The sequence below is a fragment of the Brienomyrus brachyistius genome, chromosome 7 (assembly GCF_023856365.1).
Source record: "Brienomyrus brachyistius isolate T26 chromosome 7, BBRACH_0.4, whole genome shotgun sequence".
Lineage (NCBI taxonomy): Eukaryota > Metazoa > Chordata > Actinopteri > Osteoglossiformes > Mormyridae > Brienomyrus > Brienomyrus brachyistius.
In genome coordinates, this window is record NC_064539.1 from 12,138,028 (window position 1) to 12,151,448 (window position 13,421).

Here is a 13,421-nt window from a genome sequence, read left to right on the forward strand (position 1 = left end):
AATAAAGCATCTCCAGTAATCTCCTGTGCATAGTTTTGGTTAGGAATGGACCTTTGCGCCATGCTGCTAAAGTGCTATTCTCTGACTGTGTTTTGGTGATTGTATTCATGCTTCTCTTTGGGTCCTTGTATATATGTGTAGCCTGTCACATTGGTAAAGGCACACAAATCTGCATATATTCACTGGTTTTGAGAGGAAGGGTTAAAAGCATGTATGTCTGTGTCCATCTGCAGCCGTGTACGAGCGCATGCGAGTGGACCAGAAGAAGTTTGGCAAAGCGGCGTGGGCCGCAGCGGTGGAGCGTCTGGAGAAGCTGCAGTACGCCACGTCTAAGGAGACGCTGCAGCTGATGAGAGCCAAAGAGATCTGCCTGGAGCAGAAGAAGCACACGCTCCGGGACGAGGTACCCGGCACCCTCTGGGCACCTCTGCTGTTCCTGAAGAGAACACTTTATTATAACAGATTTATTTGAGCGCGGTGGTGTAGTTACAGGAATGGCATTGAGCGGTCGGATTAAGCACAGGCATTCCCTGGCAAAGGCTGTCAGCTCTGCCCGCTCTGCCCGCTCTCACAGATGCAGAGTCTGCGTGGCGGCGAGGACGCCATGACACGGCTGCACCAGCTGGAGGCCCAGTACTACAAGCTGCAGCTGCAGCTCTACGAGATCCAGTTCGAGGTCCTCAGGTATGAGGAGCTGCTGCTGACAGCACAGCTGGAGAGCATCAGGAGGCAAATGATCGGTGAGCTCCGCTCCATGGCCGGGACACCCCCAGTAGGGGGAGGAGAACTTTTGTCAGCCATTATTCTTAGGGAAAATATATAGCTGTGTAACACTTACCCTCATATACCCTGGGTAGCTGGAAATATGTACTTTACTCAGGTCAAAGACAGACGTTTATGAGCCCTTGTAAGATTTATTATGATACTGGAAACACTGTAGCTTCTGCCTGCAGGCCTGCGCATTGCATTCTGGCCTTGTGCTTATATGTCTGTGTGAGTTTCCAGTTTCTTCTGGCATATGTCAGATAAGCCATACAGTGGTGATCACAAATAGCCACAATAATTTAAAACAAGGATAGAACTGGTAACACTTGTACAGTCTGCTATTAGTTTCCCTTAGGTTGCAGGACTGAGGTTGTAATTAATTGATTAATAATGTATTATTACTTGTTTGAGTTTTTATGGCATAGGGTTAAATGAAAAAATAATGATTGTCCACTTGTGTAAGCACTTTAATTTAGCTGTGGATTTGTCACTTTTTTCCGGCCATGTCGTGCGACAGAGAGACAGGACGAGGTGGTGTATTACGACACCTACGAGAGCATGGAGGCCATGCTGGGCATCGAGGATGTTTCAGGCGGTGTGCAGCCTCGCAGGGACGAGCTGCTTAAGCTGCAGCAGAGGGCTCGGCAGCTGGAGGCCAAGAGGGGGCGTATCACTGCCAAGAAAGCCTACCTCAGAAACAAAAAGGTACGCCAGTGGGCAGCCGTCCTCGTGGTGACCTGGTGCAGAGACATAGGGCAGTGTAGTGACGAGCCAAAATATTATGCAGGTGATGTGAATGTTTACTCTCATAAAAAGGTGTATGTGAAGGTCTGCGATATATTAGATGGTAAGGGGACTTCGGTACGTGTCAACTTGCTGAATGCAGAAGAAATAAGGGGCAGGGATAAACATCGTAGTGTCTTTGACGAGGGCCAAATCGTTATGGCCGGCCGACTGGCTCGGGGCATCTCTGAAATGGTAAGGGTTGTGGGGAGCTCATGGTCAGGCAGGGTGAGTACCTACTGAGAGAAAGACCACGGACCACCGAAAGGGTGTTGGGCAGCCAAGCCTCTTTGATGCAGGACATGAATAAGGGCTATTCTGTGTGTTATGAATAGAAGGGCATAAATGGCAGATGATTTTAATGATGGTCATGGGACTAATGTGACACGACACACATGGCATCGAGCCCTCCCGCCTATGGGGCTGCTTAGCCGCAGACCAGTCAGACAGCCCATACTGACCCCTGTCCACTGTCACAAGCACCTACAATTAGCACAACACCATCGGAACCGGACCTTGGTGCATTGGAAGGTCCCCTGAGCCGAGGGGGTGGGAGGTGGGATTTTGGGTCCCAGAGTGTTTTGGCTTATTGACAGAAAAATCGGTGTCTTGTATTTTGTTTGGTTACTTATAGTTAAGGTTAGGGCTGTTTTGGGGTTAAGGGTGTCATTGCTGGGATTAGGGTTTTTTTCCCCCATACAAATGAATGGATGCTCCTCACAAAGATATGATTATAAGCGTGTGTGCGTGTGTGTGCGTGCTTTAACTATAAATTTCGTAGCCAAATTAATAAAAATAGGAAGACAGAGCCTTTTTTGGCATTATGAAAATCTGAAAATGATGATCTAGCTCAGTGTAGGGAAGGTGAATTAGTACAATGTGAAATGTTTATTAAGGACAGATGCAGGAGGCTGCAGCCTGTGGAAATGACTGTCGATTCGCCATTCGACAGGATGATCTCACAGCGATGACTAATCTGTCCTAGAGCAAGAACAAGAGTTTTTCTGCATCATTCATTGATGTGATTTTTATTAATTTGGAACTTAAATGCCAAAGCCAGAGTATGGTTTTAATATTCATTATAGAATGGCTTTAACATCCACCAAAATGTTTTTCATTAATTCTTTGTTCTGGATAGACATTCCCTTTTATTGAAAAAAAAAAAAACAAAAACTATGACCTGATGTTTGCCAGATTTATAAGTGTAGCGTTTATTATCAGGCATTTGATATTCCCACATAAGAAATGAACAAACGAGAGGAGGCCATTTGGCCCATCAAGCTCGTTTGTCGTATCATTTCAATTAACTTGAGAGAAACGGACTGAAAGTCTTTGACTTAATGCCCACATTGATTTGTATGTTGTCAGTGTAATGATAAATATGCTGACTTTCACATCACAACAGGAGTGTCTGTTTAGGAGAAACAATCTTAAACCAATGACGCGCAATCGATTCCATGCTTATATCACCTCTTATTGATATTTACATGAAGCAGCAGCATTACTTTATGACCTTTTTGCACGTTGTTATCTTCTGTGCAAACCACAACAATAATGAGCCTTTTCTTTATCAGGATATCTGTGTTATTAATCACAATGAGAAGATACAGCAGCACCATGGCAGTCAAGAAGACTACAAATCCCAGCAAGCCCTGCAACAGGTGTGTCCCTGTGTTAAATTACTGTATACATCCATCTTACATCATTTCCAGTACAGAGTGGGTGGGCATACACATGCATGCCTATTAGCCTAACTGCATGTCTAAGATTGCGGAATGAAACCAGAGTAACCAGAGGAAAAGCTCATGACACAGGAAGGACGTGCAACGGGCACAAAAAAGCAGTGAGAGAATTTGAGTACTTAACACTGGAGATATGAGGGCCTGTCCCTCCCATGGATATTTTGAAAACAAATTACAGCAACACCTTACCTTGACTTATTTCTTTCTTCCCAAAGAGCACTATAAAACGATTTCTATTATTTTTAATGGAAAAATGAATGTTGCCATCTCAACCCAAAAACCTCAAACAAATTTTCCGGATTTCACTATAATAATGACAAAAGCTGACATAAGTAACAAACAACAATTTGAAATAAATATCAGAGGTACAATATGAAAGCACATGTTCATTCTACACTTTGCAGGAACATGTGCAGGTACTAAAATGTTTCTACACATAATATAACGTGCTAAAAGTGTAATGTTGAAAAATCTCCCCCCCCCCCAATAATCCTTGGATGAAAAATGTTATATCAAGAAAATTCTTTTATAAAATTTTGGTATCAGCACTCAAGACCGGTTATAGTGGGGAAAGACATTAACCGAATTACCATAAATCGGAGGTTTGCCGCAATGCAAACTTATTTATTAAACTTGGGTGTCTGTAGCATGACACAAAGTTGTGACATATTACAAAAATTCTCTGTGGGGAACAATGGGAGGAACCCCAAGAGTTTGAGCAAAAATTGAAAAGAAAACTTAGCTAATGTGGGTGTTTTGAGTGGTAACCATTTTGTAAATTGCAGTTGGCTGTACTAAGTTAGTGGTATAATATATGCTGGTAACATTAAATCTGAGACATTTTGCAACAGTCGTTAAAGTTTTTTGTTGCCTTGTTAATCAGAATTTCTGAACTTTTCTGTCACTGTTGCCAGTGAATCAGCTGCCTATCCCCCATGAGAATGAAATGCAGTGTCACCTGACCTGTAGACAAAAACATGGTGTGCTTCGTCATTTGAGCCTCTCTCTCCATCTTCTATGCAGAGCGAGCTGAAGGAGGAAGAAAAGAGGAGCATCCGTGTCAGTCAGGAGAGGCAGACGACGCTGGACCGACTGCGGAGCTTCAAACAGGTCAGGCCAGGCTGCAGGTTCACTCTCAACAGCTGTGTGATGGAAATATCTGCTGTATTCTATGCTCTGGGTGAAGCATCCATAAAAAGATAGCATGACCTGTCTGTTTATTATTCTAATACATTGCCTGGCCAATAAAAACTCACAGTTTGAATTTAAGTCAGCAAGTACTTAAGAGCCAATGATTGGATCATTATTACAGCTCAGAAATGTTATGTAGCAATAAAGTGAAGTCAGCTGAGTACCTGAATCTACTGAATGGCCTGGTTATCCAATCAATGGATTTTTTTCTTTCCTAATGGCAAATCCAAGGCTATAATGCCAAGATGCATCGGCCTTGAATTGTCAGGGATTGGTTCAGAGAGCACGAGAAATCATTTTCACACATGAATCGGCCGCCACAGAGTCTTGATTGAAAATCTTTGAGTAGTTCAACTTGCATATCATCAATATAAGATCTTGACGAGAAATGAATGCAAATATGGATGAAAAAATGCTGAGATGCTGCATAAGCATGTGGAAACAATGCATTGAATGTGCACCATAATCAAAGTAGGGCTGTTACTTTTTTCAAAAATCTCTTTTGAACAAATCTCAAATATCACACAATTTGTTTAAATATATTGAAATACCTGTGACCCACTCCCCCCCCCCCCCCCCCAAAAATAAATAAAGCAGCACAGAATAATTCCTTTCAGTATTTTATTTTGCCCTTAGAATGTCACATTTGTACAGACCCCCTAAGAGGTCAGGGTGGGAACATTTTTATTGAAAGATTTGCATTCCCTCACAATAGTTTTGTATCATTAGTAATGACTGTTCTGTGTCTGTTTAAAGTACAAAACATAGAATTAATAAGTATAAGCCTAAATGATACAGACATGTCCAGTTACGTGTGCTTTAAGCATTAAATTATGAGGGACAATGCACACCATATAACTTTCGTATTCGGTTTTTTTATAAGTTTATTAGTAATTGCACTGTGTCTATTCACCGCCAGTGACTGTAAGCCAGACAGTTGGGCTATTGAACTTGAAGTGCACACACAAACATTGGAATTTTAATCAAAATTCAGATCAATTTCTATTTCTGTATTCTTCTGTAGCGGTACCCCGGACAGGTCATACTAAAGTCTACTAGACTCCGGTTGGCGTATTCTCGAAGGAAAAGCGCTGGGACCCCCACCAGAAACGTGGACCTGGACCAGCCCCAGCCACTTATCACGGACGTTCGGTCAGAGGAGATGACCCCAGTGCATGAGCTCGTGGAATGCCCCACCATTCCAGTTCCCCAACAAGAAAGCATTTCGTTACCTATAGGAGGCGCTGCTGCTCCTCACGCACAGCCAGTTCCTCCCTCCCTGCCCACCATCCTGCCATTGGTAGACACCGTCGCGGGTCTTACTTCCCCTGCTTCCTCTGGGCTCTTACCGCCACCTCCCCCGCCGCCTCCTCCTCCTCCTCCGCCGCTGCCCCCTCCAGCCACCAAGGAAGCTGCTGGCGAGGAACTGGAGGGGCCGGGCAGCCCCGTGAGGAAGCCCAAGGATGAGGGCAGAGAGGCCAACAAGGAGGCCATTGGGCCCATTTGCGGCCGCTTCTTTGACAGCAGCCAGCTGGTGAATGCAAGGAAGAAGCTGAAAAAGACCTCAGCGCTGGAGGCCTCCCAGAGGAGGAGAGGTAGGTGTTCTGGTGGCCACCCGGTGCCCTGTTGGTTACCCTCGGTTTGGCTCAGAACTGGGTAGTGCTCGTTCCCCTATCCCAATCCACCTGACATCCCCCCCCCCACTCCGTCCCACAGCAAGCTCCCCAATGGACGAGGTGCTGGCCTCCCTGAAGCGTGGCAGCTTCCGGCTGCGCAAGGCCGAGCTGCGCGTGCTGCGGCCCGACCCTAGCCAGGAAGACGGCGACAACATCCTGGCGCAAATCCGCAAGGGCGTCAAGCTGAAGAAGGTGCAGCAGCAGGAGCTGCGTGACAGCCTGGGCGAGCTGCATGACACCGCCGACCCACTGACGCGCAGCATCCACGAGGCGCTGCGCCGCATCAAGGAGGCCTCGCCCGAGTCGGAATCTGAGGACGAAGGGCTGCCCTGCACCGACTGGGAGAGTTAGGCCCACCCTGCTCCCCAGGCTGCTGTACTTTCCACATTAACATACACGTTCCAGTACATGCCCAAAAGCCCACGTGGATCTCAACCCTTGCACATCATAGCTGGTAGTTTTAATTAGAACTGAAGTATGTATGTTTGCTTTTTTTTTTAAAAAAAAAGTATTTTGAATGCCTTTTTCACATTTCGAACCCTTGCCCCCCCACACTGAGCCTGGTTGGCAGCCGAGGCCAAACCCCCTAGCAGAGTGGGATGCCATGGAAGAGCCAGCGGTAAGCAGGACTGGCAGCCTGTGCCGCCTCGACTGACACGCTCACTGGTGCATTGCTCTGTTTTGTTCATACCCTGTATGTGAGATCAGGTGTCAGAAGGGCAGAAGGCGACAGTGGAGAGCAGACGTCCTGCCGGTCAAATCCAGCTAAGGCTGGTGTTGTTACACTACACTTGGTGACATGTTTGATATATTCCTCTTCTGTACGTTTTATCTTTGTTTTTGTGTCCATATTTACTGATTTCTTTTTGTGATTTATAGCTTTTTAAGATCTTTCATTATACGGAATGTGTCAGCTTTATTTTCACCTCGGCTTGTGTCCCCCCCTTTCCTGAGTCGTCCTGTGGGGGATCAATTTTGTTGCAATATTAACATTGGAGTTAGTTGGATTCGCGTTTTAAGGAGCTGACGTTTTAAGAGCTTACTCTGGGGAGTCCTTGAAGGTACAACCCCCGTTACTGCCGCAATCAACACATAGTCCTCGTGTTCAACTGTAAGGTCAGTCAAGGCCCTGCATCCCAAAGCAGGAACACCCCCCTCTCCCCCACAGAATACCTTTGATGACCTGCTTTGTTGTATCCTTTCCATTTATACTCACCATTTGCTGGTCTTTGTATCTGCCGCATATTGCCACATATTTAAGTTTGTCCATCCAGTACGCATGCTAACTCATTTACCTATTTTGCAGTTGATTGATTTTCTGACACCCCCCCCCCCCCTCTCTCCTGCCATGTGTTTTTGGCCATTAGGCTATTCTCTCCTTCTTAGGAAATGTATACTTGATTTATGTTTACCCGTCAGATAATTTACTCACTTAAATGCTGTCCGTGGGACTAATACTCAATTATTTTCTCAGTATTAATATTTTTCTTAATGTTTAAAACATAGACTAATCCAAACTATCATGCTGTCATTTTTGCGCTAAACAAAACATTACCGGTGATTCCAAATGAAAACATTCAGTTGTTTAGTCCTTCGGCGGTATTAGCATTTTCGTGCTTCTGCTTTTGTCCGGTATTACACCGCTGTCATCAAGGCTTATCATTGCAGAATATCGTGTCAGCACAAAATGTTTAGGAAACATAACATTCAAGGAGTGAAAAAAACATCCCCATGCAGGCTTATCACCTGTCGTCAGTGGATTTGCGTTTCATTTACCTGTGTTGTTTATTTATTAAATACCGCGTTGGTCGTCTCTAACACCTTGTTGTGTTACAGTGCTGCCACAGAATACTAAACCTGTCAGGCTGTCTTTGAATGCACTTTGAAATCCTTCACCAATGTCTGTACAGAGGCCTGGGGGGGGGCTCTCATTTTCAGCCAGCTCTGACTATAGTCACCCCCTGTCCACCCTTTCTAGGGGGAGGGGAGGGTTCTCCACTGTTGGTGACGAGGACCAGTGATTCACTCTTACTGGAAATCAGAGCCCGGCAGTTTCTGCAAAGACCAGCCTGTCTGCGCAGTGGAGACGGCTGGCTGCTGCTTTCCCTTGATGTTTGCGATAGCTGGAATCAAAGGACAGATCTGAGTACTATTGCATTTGAATCAGAATTTCCTGTTATATGCTCAGTTTTCTTTTGTGGAGATTCTCCGACTTTTTATCGTACTGCGATTTCCAGCCTGGGACACTAATACTCTTTGTAATACTGATTGTTATGCAATAGTGCCACATCCAGCCAATCCTAATACTGTAGACCGCGTGGATTTGCCGGAGACACCACTGGCTGCTTTCTGTGTGTATTACGCACTGATTGACCTCTAGGCTGAAGCCCTGCCCTCTGGCTGCTTGAGTGGCACCGGTGAGCCATCTGACATGACCAAGCTCATTAAGGCATTCCTGCACTGTGTTGATTTCACATTGCATGCATGGTGGTTGAATGTTTGTGTGTCATGGTTCCTCCGTTTTGGTAGAATTAAGTTTAAATCTATTTTTGATTTTTCGTTTACTTCATCCAGACTACCAGACTGCAGACATATCCCGCCACTGTTTTATTCTTGTGCACAGCTACAGTGCCACCTACTGACAGAATTTAGATGGGTTATTTTTTTTTTGTTTGTCCAGTCTGATTCTCAGGCTTGCTGATGTTACTGTGGCTGCTTAATTATTATCTAATACATACAGGTCTGAAAAGACAGACAACTATAAGACTTACCAGCGGTCTGTTGCAGACTGAAGAGTAAATAATGTTGTCAGTCTTTTGTGCTCAGTTTACTGTTTGGCATGGATCGTAAAAAGATTGTGATTGAGTGAAGCAAGTAGGAATTGTAGAGTGAAACTGGGTTAGTGTATCTAAAGTGATCAATCCTTATAGCCCCACATGGACACAGATTCCACTGGTTTTAAAGCAGCTTTGCCAGCAGAAATTTGTCAGATAACAGTGGCAAACCCGGGGCTGTAGTTAATAATTAGGCGCTGTGGCAGAAATACAGCTCCTCTCTGCAAACAAACAAACAATCAAATTTATTTTTGTATAGTGCAGTATCACGACATTACATCGTCTCAAAGTGCGTTACAGCATCCCCACCCAAAGCCCCCAGTGAGCAAGCCAAAGGCGACAGTGGCAAGGAAAAGCTCCCAAAAAGGAAGAAACCTTGGGAGGGACTTTACTCAAAGGGGGAGCCCATCCTCCAGGGGCCGGCAGGGATAGTCAAATAGGAGATCACCATATCACCATATCTGCCCTTGAGAACTGCAACTGCTATTCCCTGTAAGGACTCCAGCTGTGGTGATGCACCAAAAAAAAAAACTATTTATGTCATGTGATCCAGAGAAAATGGCAGTGTGCGTCCCAGGTCAGTTCTTTTAAGAATGGATGATGGTTACCTGTATTTTAAAAGAGAATTCCCTTGATGACTGACTGTTGCAATACAGCATTTGCGTTGAGAGAATTACTGAGATTGCTTGCAGGTAATATATCAAGTGTGTCCCAACAGAGTTTCATAGATTGCATTCAGAAATTGGTCGTATGTTAACCTCAGTCTGTTATTGTGTTTTCTGTTACTTTTTGAAGAGGGAGTCAAATGAAAGATTTTCCCCAGTTAACCTCAGAATATAATCTCACCAGAGACACTGCAATGAGCTTTAAGAAGACAACAAACGTAATGTATTATTATTATTATTTATTACTGGTAACTCCCTTTTCTGCATTCCCTCTTGGAATTAATTGCTTTCCAATGAAATACCAATAGACTGAGGTGTTTAATTCTAATAATAAATCTTGTGTAAATAAACATATCTATTTTACCTGCCCATTCCTGCTTATAATTAGAATTATACTTGCATTTTGCTGCATTACTATTATATACTGTATTATGCATTTCTTATTTCCTATTGAGCAGATTGCTTTTCTATGCTTGTGTGCAGTGACACTTTGAATTTTTAATTATATTTCCCAGGCAAAAGTTATATATCTTAGCTAACTGATTCTTGTGCTTTTATTTAGTTTTTTTCCCCCCCAAAAATTATGTGGTGTTCAGTTCTATGTAATTCTTTCATTTATATAATAATTATATTAGTTTGGATGATCATTGACATTAGATTTTCTTTTTTTGTCTTTTGTTTTTCCATAACTTTTTATTGGGCTGCTTTTTGCATGACTAAGTACTTGGTCAGCATCATTACATTTGGTATACATTATTTGTATGTTAATATGTTTTGCTAACATCGGTCTTGTTGGTTTGGGCAGTGTGATTAAGCACAGCCCAACAAATCACCATATCTTTACCGGACCTGTGCCATTTTGTCACATGTCTGATTTGGACATTTTCAGCATTTTTGAAGATGTCCTGGAAGTAGAGGAGCTCTTGTTCCTAAATGTACTCTGTATTTCTGCAGTTCACTGGCTGCCCACTAGTTGGTGCCATAAATGAAGGGTTGCCTTATTCTTTGTTTGACAAGATGGGCATTACTGGGAGCCTAATTCGCCCCTCTGCGTTGTGCTGGGAACAGTCAGTGTAATCAGAATAATTCAGGATGAAGGATGCTTGTCTGGGTGTTCGCGTTGGCCTTTGTTGACGGAGGACAAAGTCTTTCGGTAGCATGTGATGTGTGTATGTTGGCTGTAGGGAACGGGGGCGGCAGGATAGCGCAGAAAGGGGACTGCAGACCTGTAGACATACAAGATCAGAGTAATTCTGATTTCCCACTTTCATCTTATTAATTTTATAACTTAAAGGACCTGTGGTGCTTGAGGACCCCCTGCTACTCCATAAATTTGTCCTGTTCTGCCATCTGGTAATCTGGTCGTATTGTATTAAGCGTGTAGGCAGAGTAGCAGGGGTCCTGGAGGGACCGACAGCACAGGGCACAGGGTGTGCTGTGTATGGGAACAGATATGAGTTCTTTGCAGATGTGGCCATTTCACCAAACTGCATGTCTGGGGAATGCAGGACAAAGCCCACATAATAGGGGGAGAAGGTGCTCCACAGACAGGTAGGGACAGCTTTCAAACCTCAACACTGGAGGTGTGAGGCAGCAGTGCTACTCAGCAATGCTGCACACAGTTACCATACCACTCTGTAGCATATGGAGTTCTGCTGTAGCATGATTGGTTCAATTTAAAGTTTAAACTGATAACCAAGTTTCTGGCTACTCCTGTTTTTTGTATATTTTGTCATTGTTTATTTTATTTTATTCTAGTAGTGTGTACTTTGTTCATTGTGTGATTGTATGGACCACTCACATGCTTCAGTCCTTAGAGAAGACAAATTTTATTCATCTTAATTTTTTTTTCTGCATAAGGAGTTTGCAGTGACAGTAATTTCACAGGCATCAGTGTGAAATAATCTAATACTGTATTTATATTAAAATCCGGATTCTTCAGTATTATTTTGGGCAGCACTAAAAGCCAGTGAAACAATCTGTAAAATTACAATTGATTTTTTGTTCCTTCTTTTGAATATATTAGCTGATCTGTGATATTCGCTGGCACAACTTAGTCTGTGAATTTGGCCTTTAAAAAAAGATTTAAAGAAAAAAACCTGCTTCTAACTGCTTTTCTAATGTTCCCTTTTATAGTACAAGTAGATAAGTACATTTGTCCTGACAGATTCTTTGCACATTTCTGGAATGTGCAAGAACAAATAGGTTAAATGTGTCCTAGGTTTGCATGGTTTGCGCAGTGCGTAACTTACTGTGAACCAGTGTAAATGTCTGGAATGGTACCTCGGGCCACAATTTGACGACTGCTTTTGCATGCTGTGATTCTAAACGCTTTTGGAAATGCAACATACTTTAAGGGTATTTGGAGGATCTTCTGCAGCAGCAGTTCCCTGGGTCGCAGTGTAGACCTACAGCCCACCGGTGTCCCATTAGGAAAGCAAATGTCCTTCATTTGGCATATATCGATCACCCCCAGTTTATTTTTTCTTTGAGTGTGAACATTAGCGTGACCGAAGTAGCACCAGTTAACATGAAGTCTGAAACTTGCACTGGAAAAAAAAAACATATGGAGTGGCATGAAGTGAATGCCCATAGGTCGAATGAAGTTTTACTGCTGTTATTAACATTGGATAAACTCTTCATCCAGTCATTTGCTTGTTTGAAGTGTACATCACATGCATGCAAACTGCTGGCTTTGCTTACTGGTAGCTAATCCACCTTATATTGAAGTTTTTGTTTTTTTTTATTACAAATGTGTCACCGGTCACACAGTGTTTCCTTACTGGTACAGCAAACCAAATTGATGATTTTGCTTCAGTACTGACTTACTGTAGATGCATAGAGGATCCTCACCACGGACCTAGTCCATCCATCCACGTAGTGTACTGTAATTATTTAATTTTTGTTTTCCTGTATTTTCTACCTGTTTCTAAGCCCTGTTCGTTGTGTAACTTTTTTTTTCCATATTATAGTTTTTGTTGTTTTAATCTCTTTCAACCAACACTAAAGGGTTGTGTGTTTTTTTTTTTTTTTTTCCTTTTCTTTTAGCCAGCAAATTTTATTGTAGATATACACGGCTCACATGGGATTCCGATGATTCAATTCATGGTAATTAGATTAGCCAGTCACTAGATATGTGCAATATTATATTAATAAAAACTGAATGATAAACATACTTTAAAAAAATGTATATTATACTGTAAAGAAGTACTGTTAAATCTTGCAATCACATTGAATTTATGTGAGAATAGAATGACAGGATTATTTATTGAATAAAGTAAATGCTAGCTACGTTATTCAAATGGAAAAAATGCTTCAATGGTTTTGTTTGCCTCTACTCTGCCTATTCCTACAATTCTATTCCTGCTTTGTATTTTAAATATCCCCCCCCCCCCCCCCGCCAAGGTGAATAAAACCTTGTAAACCAAACAATTACGTGAACTCTTTTCTTCATTCTTTACTTAATGCACTTCATTGTTTAGGTGGTTTGCCTCCGTTGAGTGTATTTATATGAGCTTGGTCACCCTCCAAAATGTCAGACGGCAAATGTGTCTCATGTTTAGTTTAACGTAATATTGCTCTGTTTCAAAATCCAGCCAGCTCGGAACTGGTACTCCGGGCTCCCGTGGCCAAACTGTAGAAACAAACCTCTGCGATTTACATTCTGTACCTAGGTGGGGAATAAAGAAGTTGCTGCAGTTGTTTTTTCTCTTGCTTGAAGGGCAGTGAAGTGTCCCTGAAAACGTCGAAAGATCACCCCGCCTG

At 43.0% G+C, this 13,421-nt stretch overlaps 1 protein-coding gene across 1 annotated transcript in view; it reads left to right on the top strand.

Annotated features, from left to right (window-relative positions):
* Positions 1–13,058, top strand: part of jmy (junction mediating and regulatory protein, p53 cofactor) — a 53,386-nt gene extending 40,328 nt beyond the window's left edge. The window contains exons 4-10 of the mRNA XM_049018650.1: positions 234–403; positions 575–740; positions 1,283–1,470; positions 3,123–3,209; positions 4,314–4,400; positions 5,506–6,076; positions 6,198–13,058. Of these exons, the coding sequence (XP_048874607.1) occupies positions 234–403; positions 575–740; positions 1,283–1,470; positions 3,123–3,209; positions 4,314–4,400; positions 5,506–6,076; positions 6,198–6,508 (1,580 nt within the window). The 3' untranslated portion in view covers positions 6,509–13,058. The remainder of the gene's footprint in view (positions 1–233; positions 404–574; positions 741–1,282; positions 1,471–3,122; positions 3,210–4,313; positions 4,401–5,505; positions 6,077–6,197) is intronic.
* The last annotated feature ends 363 nt before the right edge of the window (positions 13,059–13,421 follow it).